The 17149-nt window shown below is 35.6% G+C and overlaps 1 protein-coding gene across 4 annotated transcripts in view; it reads right to left on the bottom strand.

Moving 5' to 3' along the window:
- Window positions 1–7605: 7605 nt before the first annotated feature.
- The window catches only part of CSNK1G3 (casein kinase 1 gamma 3), a 129114-nt gene continuing 119570 nt past the window's right edge, over window positions 7606–17149 (bottom strand). For all 4 annotated transcript variants that reach the window (XM_082652114.1, XM_082652116.1, XM_082652115.1 and 1 more), the window contains one exon: window positions 7606–10430. In XM_082652114.1, coding sequence (XP_082508240.1) covers window positions 10376–10430 — 55 coding nt within the window. In that variant the 3' untranslated portion in view covers window positions 7606–10375. The remainder of the gene's footprint in view (window positions 10431–17149) is intronic.

Genomic DNA, 17149 nt, shown 5'->3' with positions numbered 1-17149 from the left:
CTTAAATAATAGCCAACAGCTACTATTAATTGAGCACCTACTACGAGCCAAACTTGGCTACAATGAACATATCACATCTTCCTCACCAAAACTTAGTAAAATCAGTGTTATTAATTTCCTTCTTGAAATGAGGCAACTGAGGCTTAGAGAGGTTAAGCAGTTTACCCAAGGTCATAGAGCCATCAAGTGTCAGAACCATGACTTACTTAAACACAGGTTTATCCAACTACAAAGTCCAAACCTTCAACCACAGCATCCTATGCCCTAACGGTGCCCAGTTTCTCGCTGCTACCTTTCCTTCAGGGTCCCATACCCCCTCCCCCCCAGTAGCTGAGACTCTAGCTGCCCAACACCACTGATAATAGTTGATCCTTCTGTGAGAGACCTAAAACTCAGAGCTGTTTCTCTTAACAGGTACACAAAGGAGGCTTAATCTACTTTGCCAAGCAGGCCTTCTTGAGAAATGAGTCGGCACAAGTAGATAGCCTTGACCATGAAAGCTTTGTTGATCCAGGTGTCAGATCTTGCTTAATACATTAGGATAGAAATCTTTCTATATACTATTAATATAGAGAATATATAGTTTTCTGTTTTCTTAAGTACCACATAAGGAATGAATATGATATTCCCCGATGACTTAGGGCAGTACTTTCCAAACATTTTTTTACATTAAAATCCATTACTCAAAAAAATTTTTTTCCTAGTACCTCAATGTATCAGTCGGCTTCACAGAAGGAGAGAGGGAACACAGAGTAATAGAGAAAAATGTAAAAAATGAACTATTTACAATGGTGCAGCAGGGTTTAGGGAAACCAAAAAGGCTGCTAAAACCCCTGGGGTGTGTCACGGGAGGAAGGCTGCTGCTGGCCAGCTGCCTTTCAGGAGTGTGGCCCCTGGAGTGAGGCACTTCTGCTCAGCTGTTGTCCGCAAACGTGGGGCTGTCACTGATTTGCTCCGCTTCAGAAGGCTGGAGTCAGGTTGCTGTCGACTTGCTCATTTTCAGAAGCAGGGCCACTGCAGTGATATTGTCACTGATTCACTGTCAGCGCTTGTGAATTGATTGGAAGTTATCTTGATTAACAGTGGTTGCTTGTTCGCAACTTAGGACTTTGACTAAAGAATAGTCTTAAACCTTTCTTGAATGTGAGAAATAAGTACTTTCAATTCTTAGTCTCTCTTTCGGTCTTCTACCAGCCAAACCTGTAGAAGAGACCATACAGGTTTGTCCGGATGTTAATGTGTCAAGGTACTATTTTCAGCTGTTGTTGCCATTTAAGTAGCTTAAGCACCAATTACTGTGGAGGAAAAATAGCTCTAATTGCCAAATTTTTATAATTCATTTTATATATTTACATATTTATACACAATTTATAATATTAAATTCCAAAAAAAGCTGACTATAGAATATTTAGGGCATCCTGACAAAGTCAGTATGGGATTCAGGACAAAATACAAAGTACAAGAAGGAAGTAAGTGATTTTCTTGCCCATATGGTATTTTTAAATGAGACTTTAATTTCCAAGGCACAATTTAAAATGGGTAGAATATCATCTCATGAGATATCGGTATGAGTATATTTGACTTGTTAAAGAGATTTTTTTAACTGAATGAGGATGCGGGTGAAAAGATCAGATAAAAAACAAGAAAGTGGCTGTTATATACACCATCAGGTTAGAGATGGCCAAGTGATTCACTCAAGAAGAGAACTTAAGCAGGAAGTTTGAAAACAACACCCAGCAGTCTTCACACTAATGTACAGACAAGAGCTATAAACAACAAAACTTAGATAAAAACAGGGCATGGTAGATATGACACAGGAGTTACTGATACTGGGTATGGCGAGATTCCTGATTGGAATACACACAAATGAGAAGAGAGGTATAGGGAAGTATCCTGGACTTATAACACTGAAATTTGGACACCTAAGGTAAAATGCACTGTGGAAAATATGTGGGAAAAGAAGAGAGGAAAACATCAGGATACAACTATGAAAATACATTACAGAATGCCAGGCCAGAAAAAGAAAATCAGATTTAAGCACATAGCCCATTGCCTGAAACAAGGTGTTAAAAAAAAAAAAAAAAAGTAGTTGAATACATAAACCTTAATTTAAAAAGCCCAGAATTGGGAAACAAAGTTTAGTCATGATACAGGGCTCCGATTGTCCAAACAACCTCTCTCTTATTTTAACATAACCAGAGCATCTGACAATTCTTTATATGCCAAAAAAACTAATCTTCCAGAAAATAGAGATAGCAAAAATTGAAATTCCTACTCTGGACCACCAAAATGACCAGCAAGAAGGAAGTGATTGATAAAGTGGTAGGGTCAGGAATCTTGAGACAATGTGATCATCTCATCTTAAGATTGGTGATACCTAGTGAAGGGAACTCAAGACTGTGATTCCAGTTCTGCAATTAAAAATGGTTCTGATAAGGGGGGGAAAAAAGGAGCAAGCCTGCAAAAAATGTCTCTTCTGACAAGTTTGACTCTTAAAAGACTGGAAATAAATAGAGTGTGCATAGCAAATGAATATAAGAAATGGTAAAATCTTTAACCCTCCCCTCCCAATTAGCTGATGATTTCTTAAAAGGATAAAAAAAGCTAAAGTCAATAAAAAAGGGTTTTATAAACTACATGTAGAGCCAAATGTAAGGAAAGGGTTGAAGAATGACAAAAAGAATGTAAGACTTAGCTTCTTTAAAAATTTTCTTTTACCATCTTTTTTTTAATCAAGAATGATCTTCAGTCTAGAAAGTTAAGTGGGGGATGAGGGGGAAAAGCAAGAAGGAAATGAAGCCCATCACATGTACAAATATTTTCAAAGAACAACTAAGTCTCCAGACCTGGACAAAAGCCATCCTGAGAGACTTGGCAGATGGTAAATGGAGCAAGGCAAAAAGACTAGACTGGAAATGAAATTCCTATTTTAAAAAAAGAAAAGGGTAGATTATACAGCTACAGGTTGGTAAATAATGTTGAATCCAAGTAAGATTAGACTGAATTAGTTAAAAGGCAATTTGTAATATTAGAAATGGTGATCTTTAGAAGTAAACATGGATTCACTAGGAAAAGACATTGCAAACTAAATCCAGTTCCTTTTTCAGATGGGATAATGAGAATGGGAGGGCAAAGAAATGGACTGAATGGTTCACCTAGATTTCAGAAAATCATAAATAGCTAATGGTAGTCAAGCGGTAGAGAAGGATTAGAGAGACCTCTTAGGTATCTGTTATGCGTTCAGTGGATTGATATTCACCTTAAGGCAGGATTACAGTGACTTGATATAGGGTTTTGCCCTTGCCCTCTGCTGTTTTTTTTATCAAAAAAGGTATAGAATTAATGATTTTGAATTTATCAATGCCATTGAGTCAAAATAGTCAATTGTGCAATGCGATAGAATTAGTGTGCAAGTATTTTTAAACAGATAGGAATGACAGCTTCAATCTAAGACACAGTTTAATAAATACCAGACCTTGTTCCTGTCTCAAGGAGCAGAAGCATACACTCTGTGTGAGAAATAAAGGTGCTGCTCAGTTTTCAATTATAGTTTACCATGAAAGAAATGGTAAATGGCAGCTTGCACGGAGAGCTATTATAAATATCATTGCCAAACTTCAGAGACATGCTGCAAAGAAGGCATTACTCCAATCTGAGGTGAGGAAATTGATGCTAAGAAGTCAAATAACTTGCCACAGTTCTCACAAGGAAAGTGAAGAAGCTGAGAATCAAATTAAATTTGTTTGGTCCCCAAATTCATGCTCTTTCCAAGACCATTCACTGCTTCAACATCTAAGTTCATATGGGAGCTGGAATTATCTCATTTATTTCTAACTCCCATAAGTGCTATGATGTATTTTCTTGAACATTATCATAATTCTTGATGTTACTTCAAAATGACCCTTCCTTTTATAAAGTGAAGAAAAGTTATCTTTTGATAAGTTGTGTCACTCAATTAGATTAAAAAAAATTAACCTCCAACATCCATATCTTTCCAATGTGGTCTAGAACAGAGGTTGGCAAATTACAGTCTACAAGTCAAATCTAGCCCGCCTCCTGTTATTACTTGGCCCACGAGCTAAGTATGGTACTTACATTTTTAAATGGGTTAAAAAAAAAAGAATACTTCATGACACATAAAAACTATATGAAATTCAAATTTCAGTGTCCATAAATAAAATTTTATTGGAACACAGCCATACTCGTTCATTTACATAGTCTATGGCTGCTTTCATGCTACAAAGGCAGAGTTGAATAGTTGTGACAGAGACCATATGTGGTGCTCTCACTGCTTTACACTGCTGTTCAACACACTACAAATCTCAGTGATGCAGTTATAATTTGACAGCATTTCAAGTGCCACACATACTGTCATACAGACATTATATTATTTTTTATTACTAATGAATATTAATTATGTAAAAAAAAGTAAGGTGAACTTTGAGTGTTGCGCTTCTAAGGCACAGTTGAACGTGGATTATTTTGTTATACAACTATATGGCAAAGCATCATGTTTATTATGCAATGACACTTCAGCTGTGTTAAAAGAATACAATTTATTTTCACATTACCAGACTAAGCACTTATCACAATATCCCCAACTCACAGAAAAGCAACAGTAAGAACAATTAGAAAACTTTAAAACAGAATATCTCATCACAATAGAATTTATTCAAACACACAAAAAAAATGAGAATGAGGGTGCAAGCCACTTACTTTCCAAGTGGCTCATTTGTTAGCCAAGCAAAGAATGCTCTTTATTGATGGTGAGTTAAAGCTAATTGTGTTTGACTGCAGCAGCTAAAAAGTGTGTCCAGAGGAGAAAAACATGTTGAAGACCACTAGCTTTTTAGCAAGGACAGTTGCTTGAAGACATCAATTGCCAACTAAAAGACAAGGCAAAATGATTTGGCTTTTGAAGAGTCAACAGATGTTACCAATACTGCCAGCTATTGATTACTAGGGAAGTCAATACTGAGTTTGAAGTGCCTCAAGAAGTACCTTCTGTGAATAGTCTCCATGGAACAACTATAAGAAAGAATATTTTTAAAGAACTTAAGAAAACATCAGTGCTAATTAAAGGAGAATCTGCTAAGATGTGAAGTAACAATGGTGGTAAAGACATGTGGAGCAGAAAAGGGTTTACTGGGCAAATTTACAAAGCTTGTGAAAATGTAAAATGTTTAAAGTCAATGTTTATGCTTTATATTACTCATCAGCAGGTATTTTGTGGGAACTATTTGAATATCACGTTAATGAACTAGTAAAGTCAATGGTGAATTTAATTCACTCTTGGCAGTCTTAACTATCATTACTTCCATTTTTATTAGAAACAGAAACTGAATATCCTGACTTGCCCAACTACACAGCAGTTTGATAAAAGTAATAAAGTTTTATTGCAATTTTTTGAGCTCAGGACCAAAAGTGAATTTTTTCTGAATGAGTATCACCCTCACCTATTATTAACGAACACTGAATGGATTTGAAAATTAGCTTTTGCTGCAGATTTGATAATGTTTCTTAATAACTTCAACTTAAAAATTACAAGGCAAAACAGCACTTATATGTGAAATTTATACTGCAACAAAGTCATTTTGATGACAACTAATGCTGTTTAAATCACAAGTTATGTCAAGCTGCTTTAGACACTTCCCATGCTGTCTAGTTAACACGAGCAGCAAGATATCCATTCCCACACAAATTTGCAGTGGATGTGTTTTCCAAACTCAACTGCAGTTCCAGCTACATCTTTGGATCTCAATCCAAGTGCACAGGAAATTTCCATATTACAAAATCCACTTAACTGTATAAATAAGGAGCATCCATCTAAACTTTAAAAGGAAGTAATTAATCTGCGATGTAATGATATGTCAAAGGCAAATATCAAGAGCAGAATCTAATGGAATTCTATAAACACCTTCCAAATGGTGAATATGCTCAATTAACATCCACACACTTGTGGACTGATAACAGTATTTGGTAGTATCTTTCTGTATGAAGACATTTTCAGAGATGAAATACGTAAAATCACATTACAGATCAGCATAACAGATGAACATTTGCAATCGATTTCAAACCCCAATTAAGTGAAATATTATCCTCTCAAAATAACTTAATTTTTACCATTAGACCTGTATTACAAAAAATTTGTACTCAAGTGTTCATATATATTTTTAATTTCATCAATAAAAAAGTAGTGGAAATTTGTTTTCTTTCTCATTACACAAGTATATAAAAGCCTTAATTTTGCCTTTTGGCCCATAAATCCTAAACTTTACAAAAAAGTTTGCCAACCCCTAGTCTAGAGCAGTGCAGGAGTGTTCTTCAATTTGAGTAAAATCACAGTATGGTAAACATTGCTGTGAACAACTGTTCTTTCTAAAACCATGTTCATATCCCAGCAGTATTACCTGATAATACTTCTATATGTAGTTCTTTCTTTGGTTACGATCCATGTATTCTTATGAAGTAAATTTCCTAAGAAAATAATATGTGGGTCTGTATTAGAGATGGTCAGAGAAGAAACTAGTTAACCCAAACATCAGCAAAGCTTTATAATTCAATTTATTTCTCTTCTAGCAGAAAGGTTAGCTTTTAACTCTACTAATCCAATTCTATCACAAAAACCTTTAAAACTAAACAAAAGCACATCAAATAGGGTACTTATGACCTGTTTTTACCTGAGTCCAAAACATTTTTCAAATGTATTCATTCACTATATTAGTGATTTCCAATAATATATTCACATTAATAAAAGTCTCAGTAATAACAATGTTTTCTAATTTAAAACAATTAAGTTTGCCTTTATACTCTATTTTGTTTTTCTCACCATGACTGAAGATATCTAGATTGCCTGCGCAGAATCCATTCACTCTCCTTCTGGTAACAATATCCTCATTTCCTTTTGGGGAACACCCCCTTCTACCTTATTTCTCAGTTCAGTGTGTCCTCTGAAGATGGGAGAACAACATTCCCTGGGTCACAGTAGTTGGCTCGAGGGTGGGCATGTGAACCAATGAAGGAATAAATGTCAGTCTTAGGCTTTTGTTGGAACTGTTGAGAGAAACTGTCCTTTGTTTTGGCTGAGATTATGGCAGAAGTCTGAAGCTGCTGGGTGGTCACTTTACCATCACACATGAAGAATCTCCCTGACAATGAAAACAGCAGAGTAGGAAGCAAAACTGAGAGATACAGAGAAAAACAGACTCCTGAACTTTGCACCAGGATCAAGCATGCCTGAAGCTACTCCTATCACTGGACTTTTCAGTTAAATGTAACAATGTGCATGCCTATTGCTGAAGCCATGTTAAGTTTCTGTCACTTGCAAAAGCAAAGGGTGCTAATGCAACTATACAGTCATTCAGATTGAAACCTAATCTTAGGTCAGATATTTCTAGACAGGGCCTTTTAACCCATGCTTAACCTGTTACGTTTCATCTCCATATCTTATTCTTTCTGAATGGTGGTGCTTAATGGACACACACGGGCTTAGTGTGTGCTGCTTTGACTTATCTTACCTTTGGCATCTTTCAGTAAGCAGAGCACCTTAAAGCACCTAGCACAATGATGAACTGTGAGATACTGTCACAGATATATGCTCTTTATCTGGAATGATATTAAAGTCGTTCACTTAAAATTGGATTTAATAATATTTCATTTCTGTGAACATCATAATATGACTTCATTTTTGAAAAGGAATGAAATGATTCAGTTTGTTTCCCTCGGTTTATTAGTGGCATTAGTTCTAATTAATTGCTCTATTAAGGAGTTCAGAGAAGTATAAAAAATTTTTTTTAACTTTCATTAAAGAAAGCTTAGATACTTCCAGGTATGTACTCTTTACAATAGGGTTCCAACAAAGCAAAACAAAATCAAAAAACACAAACGAATGAATGTTCCTTTAGCTCTGCTTTTCACATTTAGTAAATTAAATAAACTGAATTTTTAAAATTCCTGTCTTCAATTAGTAAGTAGCATTATTTTACCCATATTAGAGGAAAGGGGAAAGAGCAAGTTTAAAAAAACTACCTTTATTTTTTATTTCTTTTTCAGTTACATACTTTTAAACAGGGATGTGTTTCATTATTCAGACATTCAGGCAATGTTGACTTCATTAGTGTTGACAGAAAAGAAGCATAAAAATGCAAAACATTGTTGGCTTAACCTGAACATACCTGCATTACCTATTATTGACCAGTTTGTGTTGCCAAAAGACTTATTCCTTGGCATTAAAATGGAGCACTTAAAAATATTGCTAAAAAGCAAATGTCTACACACTGGTCTTTGCAGCAAATAAGGGTATTTATAGTTTTAAAATATTTTAAGTCCATAATTGGATTAATATACACACCTTCTTATGTATAAGGAGTTCAGATCATATAAACACTGTACAGTCCAAAAACCCTACTGAGAATAAAACTAAACAGGCTTATGATAAGAAATACAGATATCGCATGTATTTACAAATATCATAGACACACAAATTTGGTCAAATACTGTAAAGAAAGAAGTGGTTTCACATTATAATGGCCAAAACATCCATCTACCTTGCTCAAAGCAAACAAAAATAAAAACTCAGTATGTAACTCCTGTAGTTTAAGACATCATGACAGTATACAAATAGATAAAATGGAAACTGTTGACCAAATTATACAAGTGTTTTCTAGGCTGAGTGTAGGTCTTTAAAATCAAGAACTTATAAAGATCATTCATAGATTCAGAGCAACAATGATAATGTCCTGATTTGCGGTATTCATATGGGTGCCTAATTCATCAAAAACAATGCACTGAACTTTTGGCTAATAAGAAAAATAAATTACAAAGTACAGTTAAATTCCTGTAAATGCAATAATGTCAAAAATGTAGATTTATTTACTTTAATTACATATTTTAAATGTTACCTTGAGACAATAAAAATAAATAAGCATGCCCGGAGGCACACACTTAAAGACAAAAAGAAGGGGCTGAGTGGAAGGAGTAAGCAACAAGTTCATGAAGGAAAGGTGAATGTGAGATTTGAACAACATAATTATCTTTCTAGCCAGTCTTTTTGTCTTAACTCTCCTTGCAAATTCTGGCTAGTAGAATGTGACAAAAGTATACCTGTGTCTTCATGGCTTAAAACAAAGCATACTTGAAAAGTGGAATGGGTTTCCTTTTTTTACAGAACCATTACTTTGTTCATATGCAGGCACTTCAAAAGACTATGGGGACAAAGCACCTGACCCATCCTCTCCAAAATAGTTTTCAATCATCACAATTACGCTAAAAAGTAGGAAAATTCCAGAGAACCAGCAAAGTTGAATACAAGAGACTAATGTGTGCAGAGGGCAATAGAGTGACCCCGTTTTTATTGCTGAGGGTCTTTTTTTAAAATCAAAGGGCAAATAATTAATAAACAGACACCATTGTGTGGCACATCCAAAGTTTTCTGCTTAAGGTGAATGTAATCGTTCAGCAGCAGGTTTCAGTGGGATCTCCTTAGATTTCAGCCTCATATGATGCGGTGAGATTCACATTTATTCCTTCTCCTTAGTGTATTTTTCAAAAAACTCCAACATATCTCATTTCTCAAAGTATTCATTTCTTGCTGTCTAACATACATTATTACCTGGAAGCATAAAGTTACATTATACAAATATTTTGCATTTTTAAAAAATAAGCGCTTTTGCCACTTCGACAACACTGTACTTCACTTAGTGGTGCAACAAAAGCAGAGCTCATATTTACCACACTACTTGTGATTCATTTTACCACTACCATCTGCCAAACCTATAGAGCTTTTTCCTCAGTACCTCTGGGCAGTAACTGTACCATGATTTCACAGAGAGAATGTTAATATGACTCATGAATAGCAGTACCGACAGTAACAGTGAAATCAATGCAGATGTCACACAGATAATGATCTTCTCAAGGGATAACTTCTTTTAAATATTTGGGCAACTCTGTTTTCTCTGTTGCATTATCCACTGGGGAGAAAATTCCTCTTTGATTATTCTCTCACAGAAGTTATAAAAATCAGATTAGGTATATAATTGGTTGACATTTAAGATACTGTACTGCTTTCTACAACAGGAGGAGAGCTTCTGAAAAATGTTCTACAGAACTGTAATTCATCAATACCACCTCATTGGTCCATTCCATTCAATGATGGGCAAAGCACTCATGTTTTGACAAAACTTTAAAGCTTCCATAAAAGTTAAATTAGAAAAAAATACGAATGTAAGACAACCACAAAATGAAGTATGAAAGTATGACATTTTTGTTTCTAACAGTGAGTTCTTGAAAATATATGTGGTCACTACAGAGATGATTTTAATCACAAGACAGCAGATGAACATGTAAGTAACTCCCCATGATCTGTCTGTGTCCAGAGTCATTTGTGGCGCTGTATGGTTTTCCTTTTCCTTCGTTTGAAAAAGCAGCAGCACCTGCAGATGGAGGGAAATACTCCTTTTATTATAAAAATACTAAAATGTTGCAAAGTAAGGCTGAATCTATCATACTAATTTAAATGCCATAGAAAGCCACGGGCTAGTGCAACATAAACAGTGAACATACCAATGAAGCATATATATTAGTGAAACGATGGCAGAGTTGTTACTATCATTTCATCAGTGTGCCTTTTTAGAATAGCAAGACATTCTATGCAACATTAAAAGGAGCCACTAAACTGAAAAGGCTCTGCACGAAGACTAACTAAAAAGCCATAAAGTTCTGAACCCCAACTGACCCATCACATTCTATTTTAGATACTAATTTCTGGCAATGGCATGCTGTTATATAAAGTTCATTTTATGTATTCTTTCCCTTTTTTCCTGGTATTCATATATGATTGTTGAAGCCATTGTTAGAAAAGCAATAATGAGCCTAATTTGGGGATTTTATTTTCATTAAGAATTAGTTTAGATTCCAAAACTAAAAAGATAAATCCCCAAAACACTCTTCAACAAACATTTTCCATCATATTTACGAAGTGGAAGAGAGAAAATACATTAAATAGAGTAAGAATGCTAAGATTGGCACTTTTAATTCTTTAGAGGTTAAAGAAGGTCAAGCTTATCATGTTATTTTAATTAAGGGAAAAATATGCTTAACATTTAAAACAGCATAATCAAGGTGATTCAGTTTTGCAATTGAAAACTCATTCAGTTTTTGTAGTCTATTTAAGAAATATCTGGTTTTTACTCCTAGGTGGAAAAAACGTAGACATGATCCCTGAGAGAACTAGTTTTTCTCACAGTAAATTTTCCTAGTCATGAGAAGATGCAACACATGTAGAGCAATGCTGAGGTTGGTATGAACTGAAAGTTAAATGAAAATCACTGATCAGCAACCAACAAAACAAATACACACACATGTATATATATTCTAAAAGTCTAGCATTCCTTCAAATAAAGGTCTGGCCGTTTTCCCCTTCCATACCTAAAAGAAAGTCAATCTATCAGAATATCAAGATGACAGGTACCACATCTAGAGAGGCTCCTTTTTTTTTTTCCCACTGAAGTCCTTACAAAGATGTTCCTTTAATTCTTACCAGCCCACCTTCATAAAACAATATTAGCTCAACATTTTCAAGCTAAGCATAAAATAAAAGAGACCATGGAGCTTCAGGTGTCCTATCCAGCAAAAGATCATGGAAGATGGAATAAAGGCTAGATATCATTATTTCTGTGAAATAAATGTAAACAAAAATCCACACTGTCCAGTTAAATTACATACTCTCTCCACTCACATTATCTTTAGTCAAAAATAATTTCAGACCATTTATTGTGATTTATGCCATAATTATGAAATCACTATGGGGCATTCAAAACCAAATTATACAATTGCATTCAAGTAGTACATAATGACTAGACCATGGAATGTGAATAATTCAAAATTGTATATATCAGCTGATAAAGATTCAACTAGAAATATGTGCCGTTATCAATCTTGACGGGTTTTACTCTTATTGAGGTAACTACCAGAAAGAATGGAAATAAATTACCCAATCAAGGGCCTTAAAAAGAGACACCACTATAAAAGAAGACTCTAGCCACAATACATTTTTCCTAGACTTAGAGAAGTAAGTCAGAATTTTCTAACTGTTAGGTACCTAATACTTTCTCAAATCTGTTATATATATTTTCTAAAATAAAAAAGCAAAACAAAAAACTACTAGGAGATAAAAATCATTATTCTAAAAAGAATCTTTCAATTAAAAACTTAGAAAAGAGTTAGAAAATGTCCATATTGTAGAAAACAAAATATTAAAAAATTGGTATTTAAAAGAAAGACCAAATAATTAGAATATTAAATTTAAGAATATGGGCATATATCAATGGAACTTTATTGTTTAATAAATATAAAGTTTTATTAACAATGTTCACTGTTCCTAAATAATGTCATTTGTCCTTTCAAATTCCAAAGTATATTCTTTTAAAAAGTTTTCTACTAATAAAGTGTTGTAAGGTATACATAAGCCTTTTGGAATGGGGAATTGAATATAATAGATGTTTTGATGAACAAGTTCAAGTCTCAGCTTTACCACACTTGAATTAGCACTTCACTTTGTCTGATTTATTTTTTATCATTAATCTGCTTTCAGTTCTGAGAGTTGAGTCCTTCCTATTTCCTAGGTAATCTTTCCTTCCATTGTGTAAGTATTGTTGAACACAGAAAACTACTCCAAGCATTTATTTAAGATTAAATAAGATCTTCAAATGCATTATAATTGTAGAGACCTTTTAAAATCAAAAGCAATCGAAAAAAGACATCTATTTTTTAGAAATAAATCCCACTGAATACACCCTTGCATTCAGTACACCCTTGAAAAAGATTTGCCATTTGCCTAAGTAGAGCTGGCATGCTATTAAACTGACTACCACCAGAGGACAGCATTACTTTATGCGATATGAATGCATCCAAGTACAGAGAACAGAGATGCTCTCAAAATATGATATACTTACAGCAGTTAAGAAGGAAATTGATATTAACCTTGTGGCTGACTTCTTAAAAGTCATTATCAAAACAGCTGATTTATAGTCTTAGTGATTAATGAATTAGGTCTCATCTCAATTGCCCTGGGCACTCAGTCTAAAACAGTTTCTTGCATATGGCCACTCTGACAAACGACCGTGTTATTTTCCTCTCAGTACATAGTACTAATCTGAATTTATTTATTTACTTATTATCTACCTCCACATAGAATGTAAGTTTCCTAAGGTCTTGCTCACAGATACATCCCACAGATGGGCACAAAATTGGTACTCATTTAATACCTATTGAATTAATGAATGATTTGCCTCATAAATGAAACTAACTTCTAGAGTAAGAACCTGGTCAAAATTCTAAAGCATGTTCTAAAGCTAAAGCTCTTACCCTTGGGCCACAGACCCTAGTGAAACCTTACAAAATACAGATTTTAGTGCCCATGGAAGCTTTTCTGGAGAGAGATGATTTGCACCAAATTATTAAAGGACTGAATCACAAGAAGCACTGCTTTCTAGATCCAACTGCCAGGTCACCCTCTCGCGTCTCCATTTCAAATATGAGGCCTCATCCTGGATGCAATGAGCTGACCACTGGAGATACTGAGTGGACACCATGTCATCAGTTCACATGAGAGCAGGCAAATGCATAAAAAGAAACCACGTAATTTTAACTTGGTACAGTTGTGGGGCGGGTGGTATCGGAAACAACAACTGCAAATAACAGCACAGATTCCAGGAATCAGCACATAGAGAAGTTTTCACAGATGACGTGAGCAAGTTACTTTATCAATAAATTAAATTATCTGGTCTTAGAAAATAACTCACACCTTTACAATTTTCAAGGATATTTTCTCTCCTTGCTGCTCAGTGGCTACATTTTCTTATCCACTAGTTTATACCTCATGTAGGGTCTCCTCAGATCTAGGCTACTGACAACTAACTACCTTGGGGAAAGAATAAGCTGACCAGACATTTAAATCATGTTCTTGTCAATGATTCTCTTTTTCTTGGCTCTTTCTTGATAATTCCTTGTGTGGTTACAGTGAGCCAATACGCCCTCACAAGTCAGGTTCATGCTTCTGACCTGATCATCTACCCTAGAAGCTTTGAAGCCACATCTGATCATCTACCCTAGAAGCTTTGAAGCTTTGAAGCCACATCTCTAGTCTTAAATCATTTGGGAATAAATGTTAAGTTCTGCATCTGATGAACATTAAGGCTGTTGCCTGAAATACTGTTTAGGTAGGAAAAAAGAAATCATAATGGGTCAACGTCCTAAACTCTGTAGAAAACATAGATGATAATAGCCAAGGTTTTCCTATTGACATCACACCACCATTTCCCGTTACTGACTGCCCTTTTCTTCTTGGAGAATATGGCTTGTCTTCCTGGATTTATGTCATATACTTTCTTCTCAAAAGTCTACCCAGAAACTGAAGCATGTTCCTCTGTCTGGATCTGAAGTTTCTGGGTTTTTTTTAATTTAAAATAGTTTCTTCTTGATTTTACATTCTTTTTTTTTAACATTTTTACTGCAGTATAATTGCTTTCCAATGGTGTGTTAGTTTCTGCTTTATAACAAAGTGAATCAACTATACATATACATATATCCCCATATCTCCTCCCTCTTGCGTCTCCCTCCCACCCTCCTATCCCACCCCTCTAGGTGGTCACAAAGCACCGAGCTGATCTCCCTGCTTCCCACTAGCTATCTATTTTACATTTGGTAGTATATATAAGTCCATGCCAGTCTCTCACTTTGTCCCAGCTTACCCTTCCCCCTCCCTGTGTCCTCAAGTTCATTCTCCCATTCTCTATGTCTGCGTCTTTATTCCTGCCCTGCCCCTAGGTTCTTCAGAACCATTTTCTTTTTTTTAAGATTCCATATATATGTGTTAGCATACGGTATTTGTTTTTCTCTTTCTGACTTACTTCACTCTGTATGACAGTCTCTAGGTCTATCCACCTCACTACAAATAACTCAATTTCATTTCTTTTTATGGCTGAGTAATAGTCCATTGTATATATGTGCCACATTTTTTTTATCCATTCATCTGTCAATGGACACTTAGGTTGCTTCCATGTCTATTGTAAATAGAGCTGCAATGAACATTGTGGTACATGACTCTTTCTGAATTATGGTTTTCTCAGGGTATATGCCCAGTAGTGGGATTGCTGGGTTGTATGGTAGGTCTATTTTTAGTTTTTTAAGGAACCTCCATACTGTTCTCCATAGTGGCTGTATCAATTTACATTCCCACCAACAGTGAAAGAGGGTTCCCTTTTCTCCACACCCTCTCCAGCATTTATTGTTTGTAGATTTTTGATGATAACCATTCTGACTGGTGTGAGGCGATACCTCATTGTAGTTTTGATTTGCATTTCTCTAATGATTAGTTAGATGTTGAGCATTCTTTCATGTGTTTGTTGGCAATTGGTATATCTTCTTTGGAGAAATATCTATTTAGATTTTCTGCCCATTTTTGGATTGGGTTGTTTGTTTTTTTGATGTTGAGCTGCATGAGCTGCTTGTAAATTTTGGGGATTAATCCTTTGTCAGTTGCTTCATTTGCAAATATTTTCTCCCATTCTGAGGGTTGTCTTTTTGTCTTGCTTATGGTTTCCTTTGCTGTGCAAAAGCTTTTAAGTTTCATTAGATCCCATTTTTAAATTTTTGTTTTTATTTCCATTTCTCTAGGAGGTGGGTCAAAAAGGATCTTGCTGTGATTTATGTCATAGGGTGTTCTGCCTATGTTTTCCTGTAAGAGTTTGATAGTGTCTGGCCTTACATTTAGGTCTTTAATCCATTTTGAGTTTATTTTTGTGTATGGTGTTAGGGAGTGTTCTAATTTCATTCTTTTACATGTAGCTGTCCAGTTTTCCCAGCACCACTTATTGAAGAGGCTGTCTTTTCTCCATTGTACATCCTTGCCTCCTTTATCAAAAATAAGGTGACCATACATATGTGGGTTTATTGGATCTGAAGTGCTTATCTGTCCCTATAATGACTCACTGGCTCATCCACTGGTTGAGGGACTGTTGGTACCTGCCAGACCCCACCCACTTAGGACTTCAGAACCTAGCCTCTCCTCGTCTCGTTGATGAGTATATAGAAAATATCTTTCATGACGTCTAAACTTTAGTTCATTGACAAAGGATTTTTCCCCTTAAAACTCATACTTGAAATGTAATTTCATTTCTCTAGGTCTCTTGATTATAAAAATGAGAAACTGTTTGGTTAGGCAATTAAGTTTAGATTAGAGAGCAAGACCATGTAACTACTCTAACTAAGAACCTGCAGACCCATCCTCACCTTCCATTTCTTCCTCTCCATCCACGTGCAATTAGTTCCTCAAGTCTGAAATGACTTAAAATCTCCCCACACTCTCATGCTGGCTTATTTCATAACTTCTTGCCTCCACCACGGCTAAGAGCCTTTTAACTGACTTCTAGCGTAAGACCCTCCTCTCTCCAATCTGCCATCCAAACTTCCCCCATCATAATATGGCCATGCCCTTTTCCTCTTAAATCTCAGCAATGGTTCTCCACTGTCTGAGGCATTAAGTCCACACAGCTTTTAAAATTTGGTTCCAACCTACTTCTACTCTCCTCTCAGTCTCATCCTCCATCAGCCTTCCTTACCAGGCAGCCTGTACTTTAGGAGGAAGGAAGGAAAGGGGGGAGGAAGGGAGGCAGGGAAGGAGGGAATGGAGATTTCCTGCAATCTGAGAAACCCAGGAAGCAACATAAGTCTCAAACTGCTGCTGAATTAATTTTCTTAAGATTCAATCTGATTATACCATTTCTTGGCTTAAAACCCAGAGCATGCTTCCTTGTGCTAAGAAAGATCATGTCCAATTTATTTATATTTTAACGTGCTACTAAAGGCCCTTGGAGATTGGGCACTTAGCCTATTTCAGTTCCCATTAATATATTCACACTCTCTATGTGCACGGGTTACTACTCAAACTAACCCATTCTTTCCTTGCTCCACATTGTCGCTCAACCTCTTCTTCTCTCTGACCCACATTCCCTTGCCAAATCATACTCATCTTTGAGAACTACTGCAAATGTATCCTTACCCACGAAGACTTCCTGATCTTCAGCTAGAAGTGCATACTCCAGTCTCTGAACTCCATACTGCTAATCCTATAATACCTTGCTTTAGACCAGTG

This window comes from Grampus griseus, assembly GCF_964374135.1.
Source record: "Grampus griseus genome assembly, chromosome: 3".
NCBI classification, from domain to species: Eukaryota; Metazoa; Chordata; class Mammalia; order Artiodactyla; family Delphinidae; genus Grampus; species Grampus griseus.
This window is presented reverse-complemented; position numbering and strand designations above follow the sequence as displayed.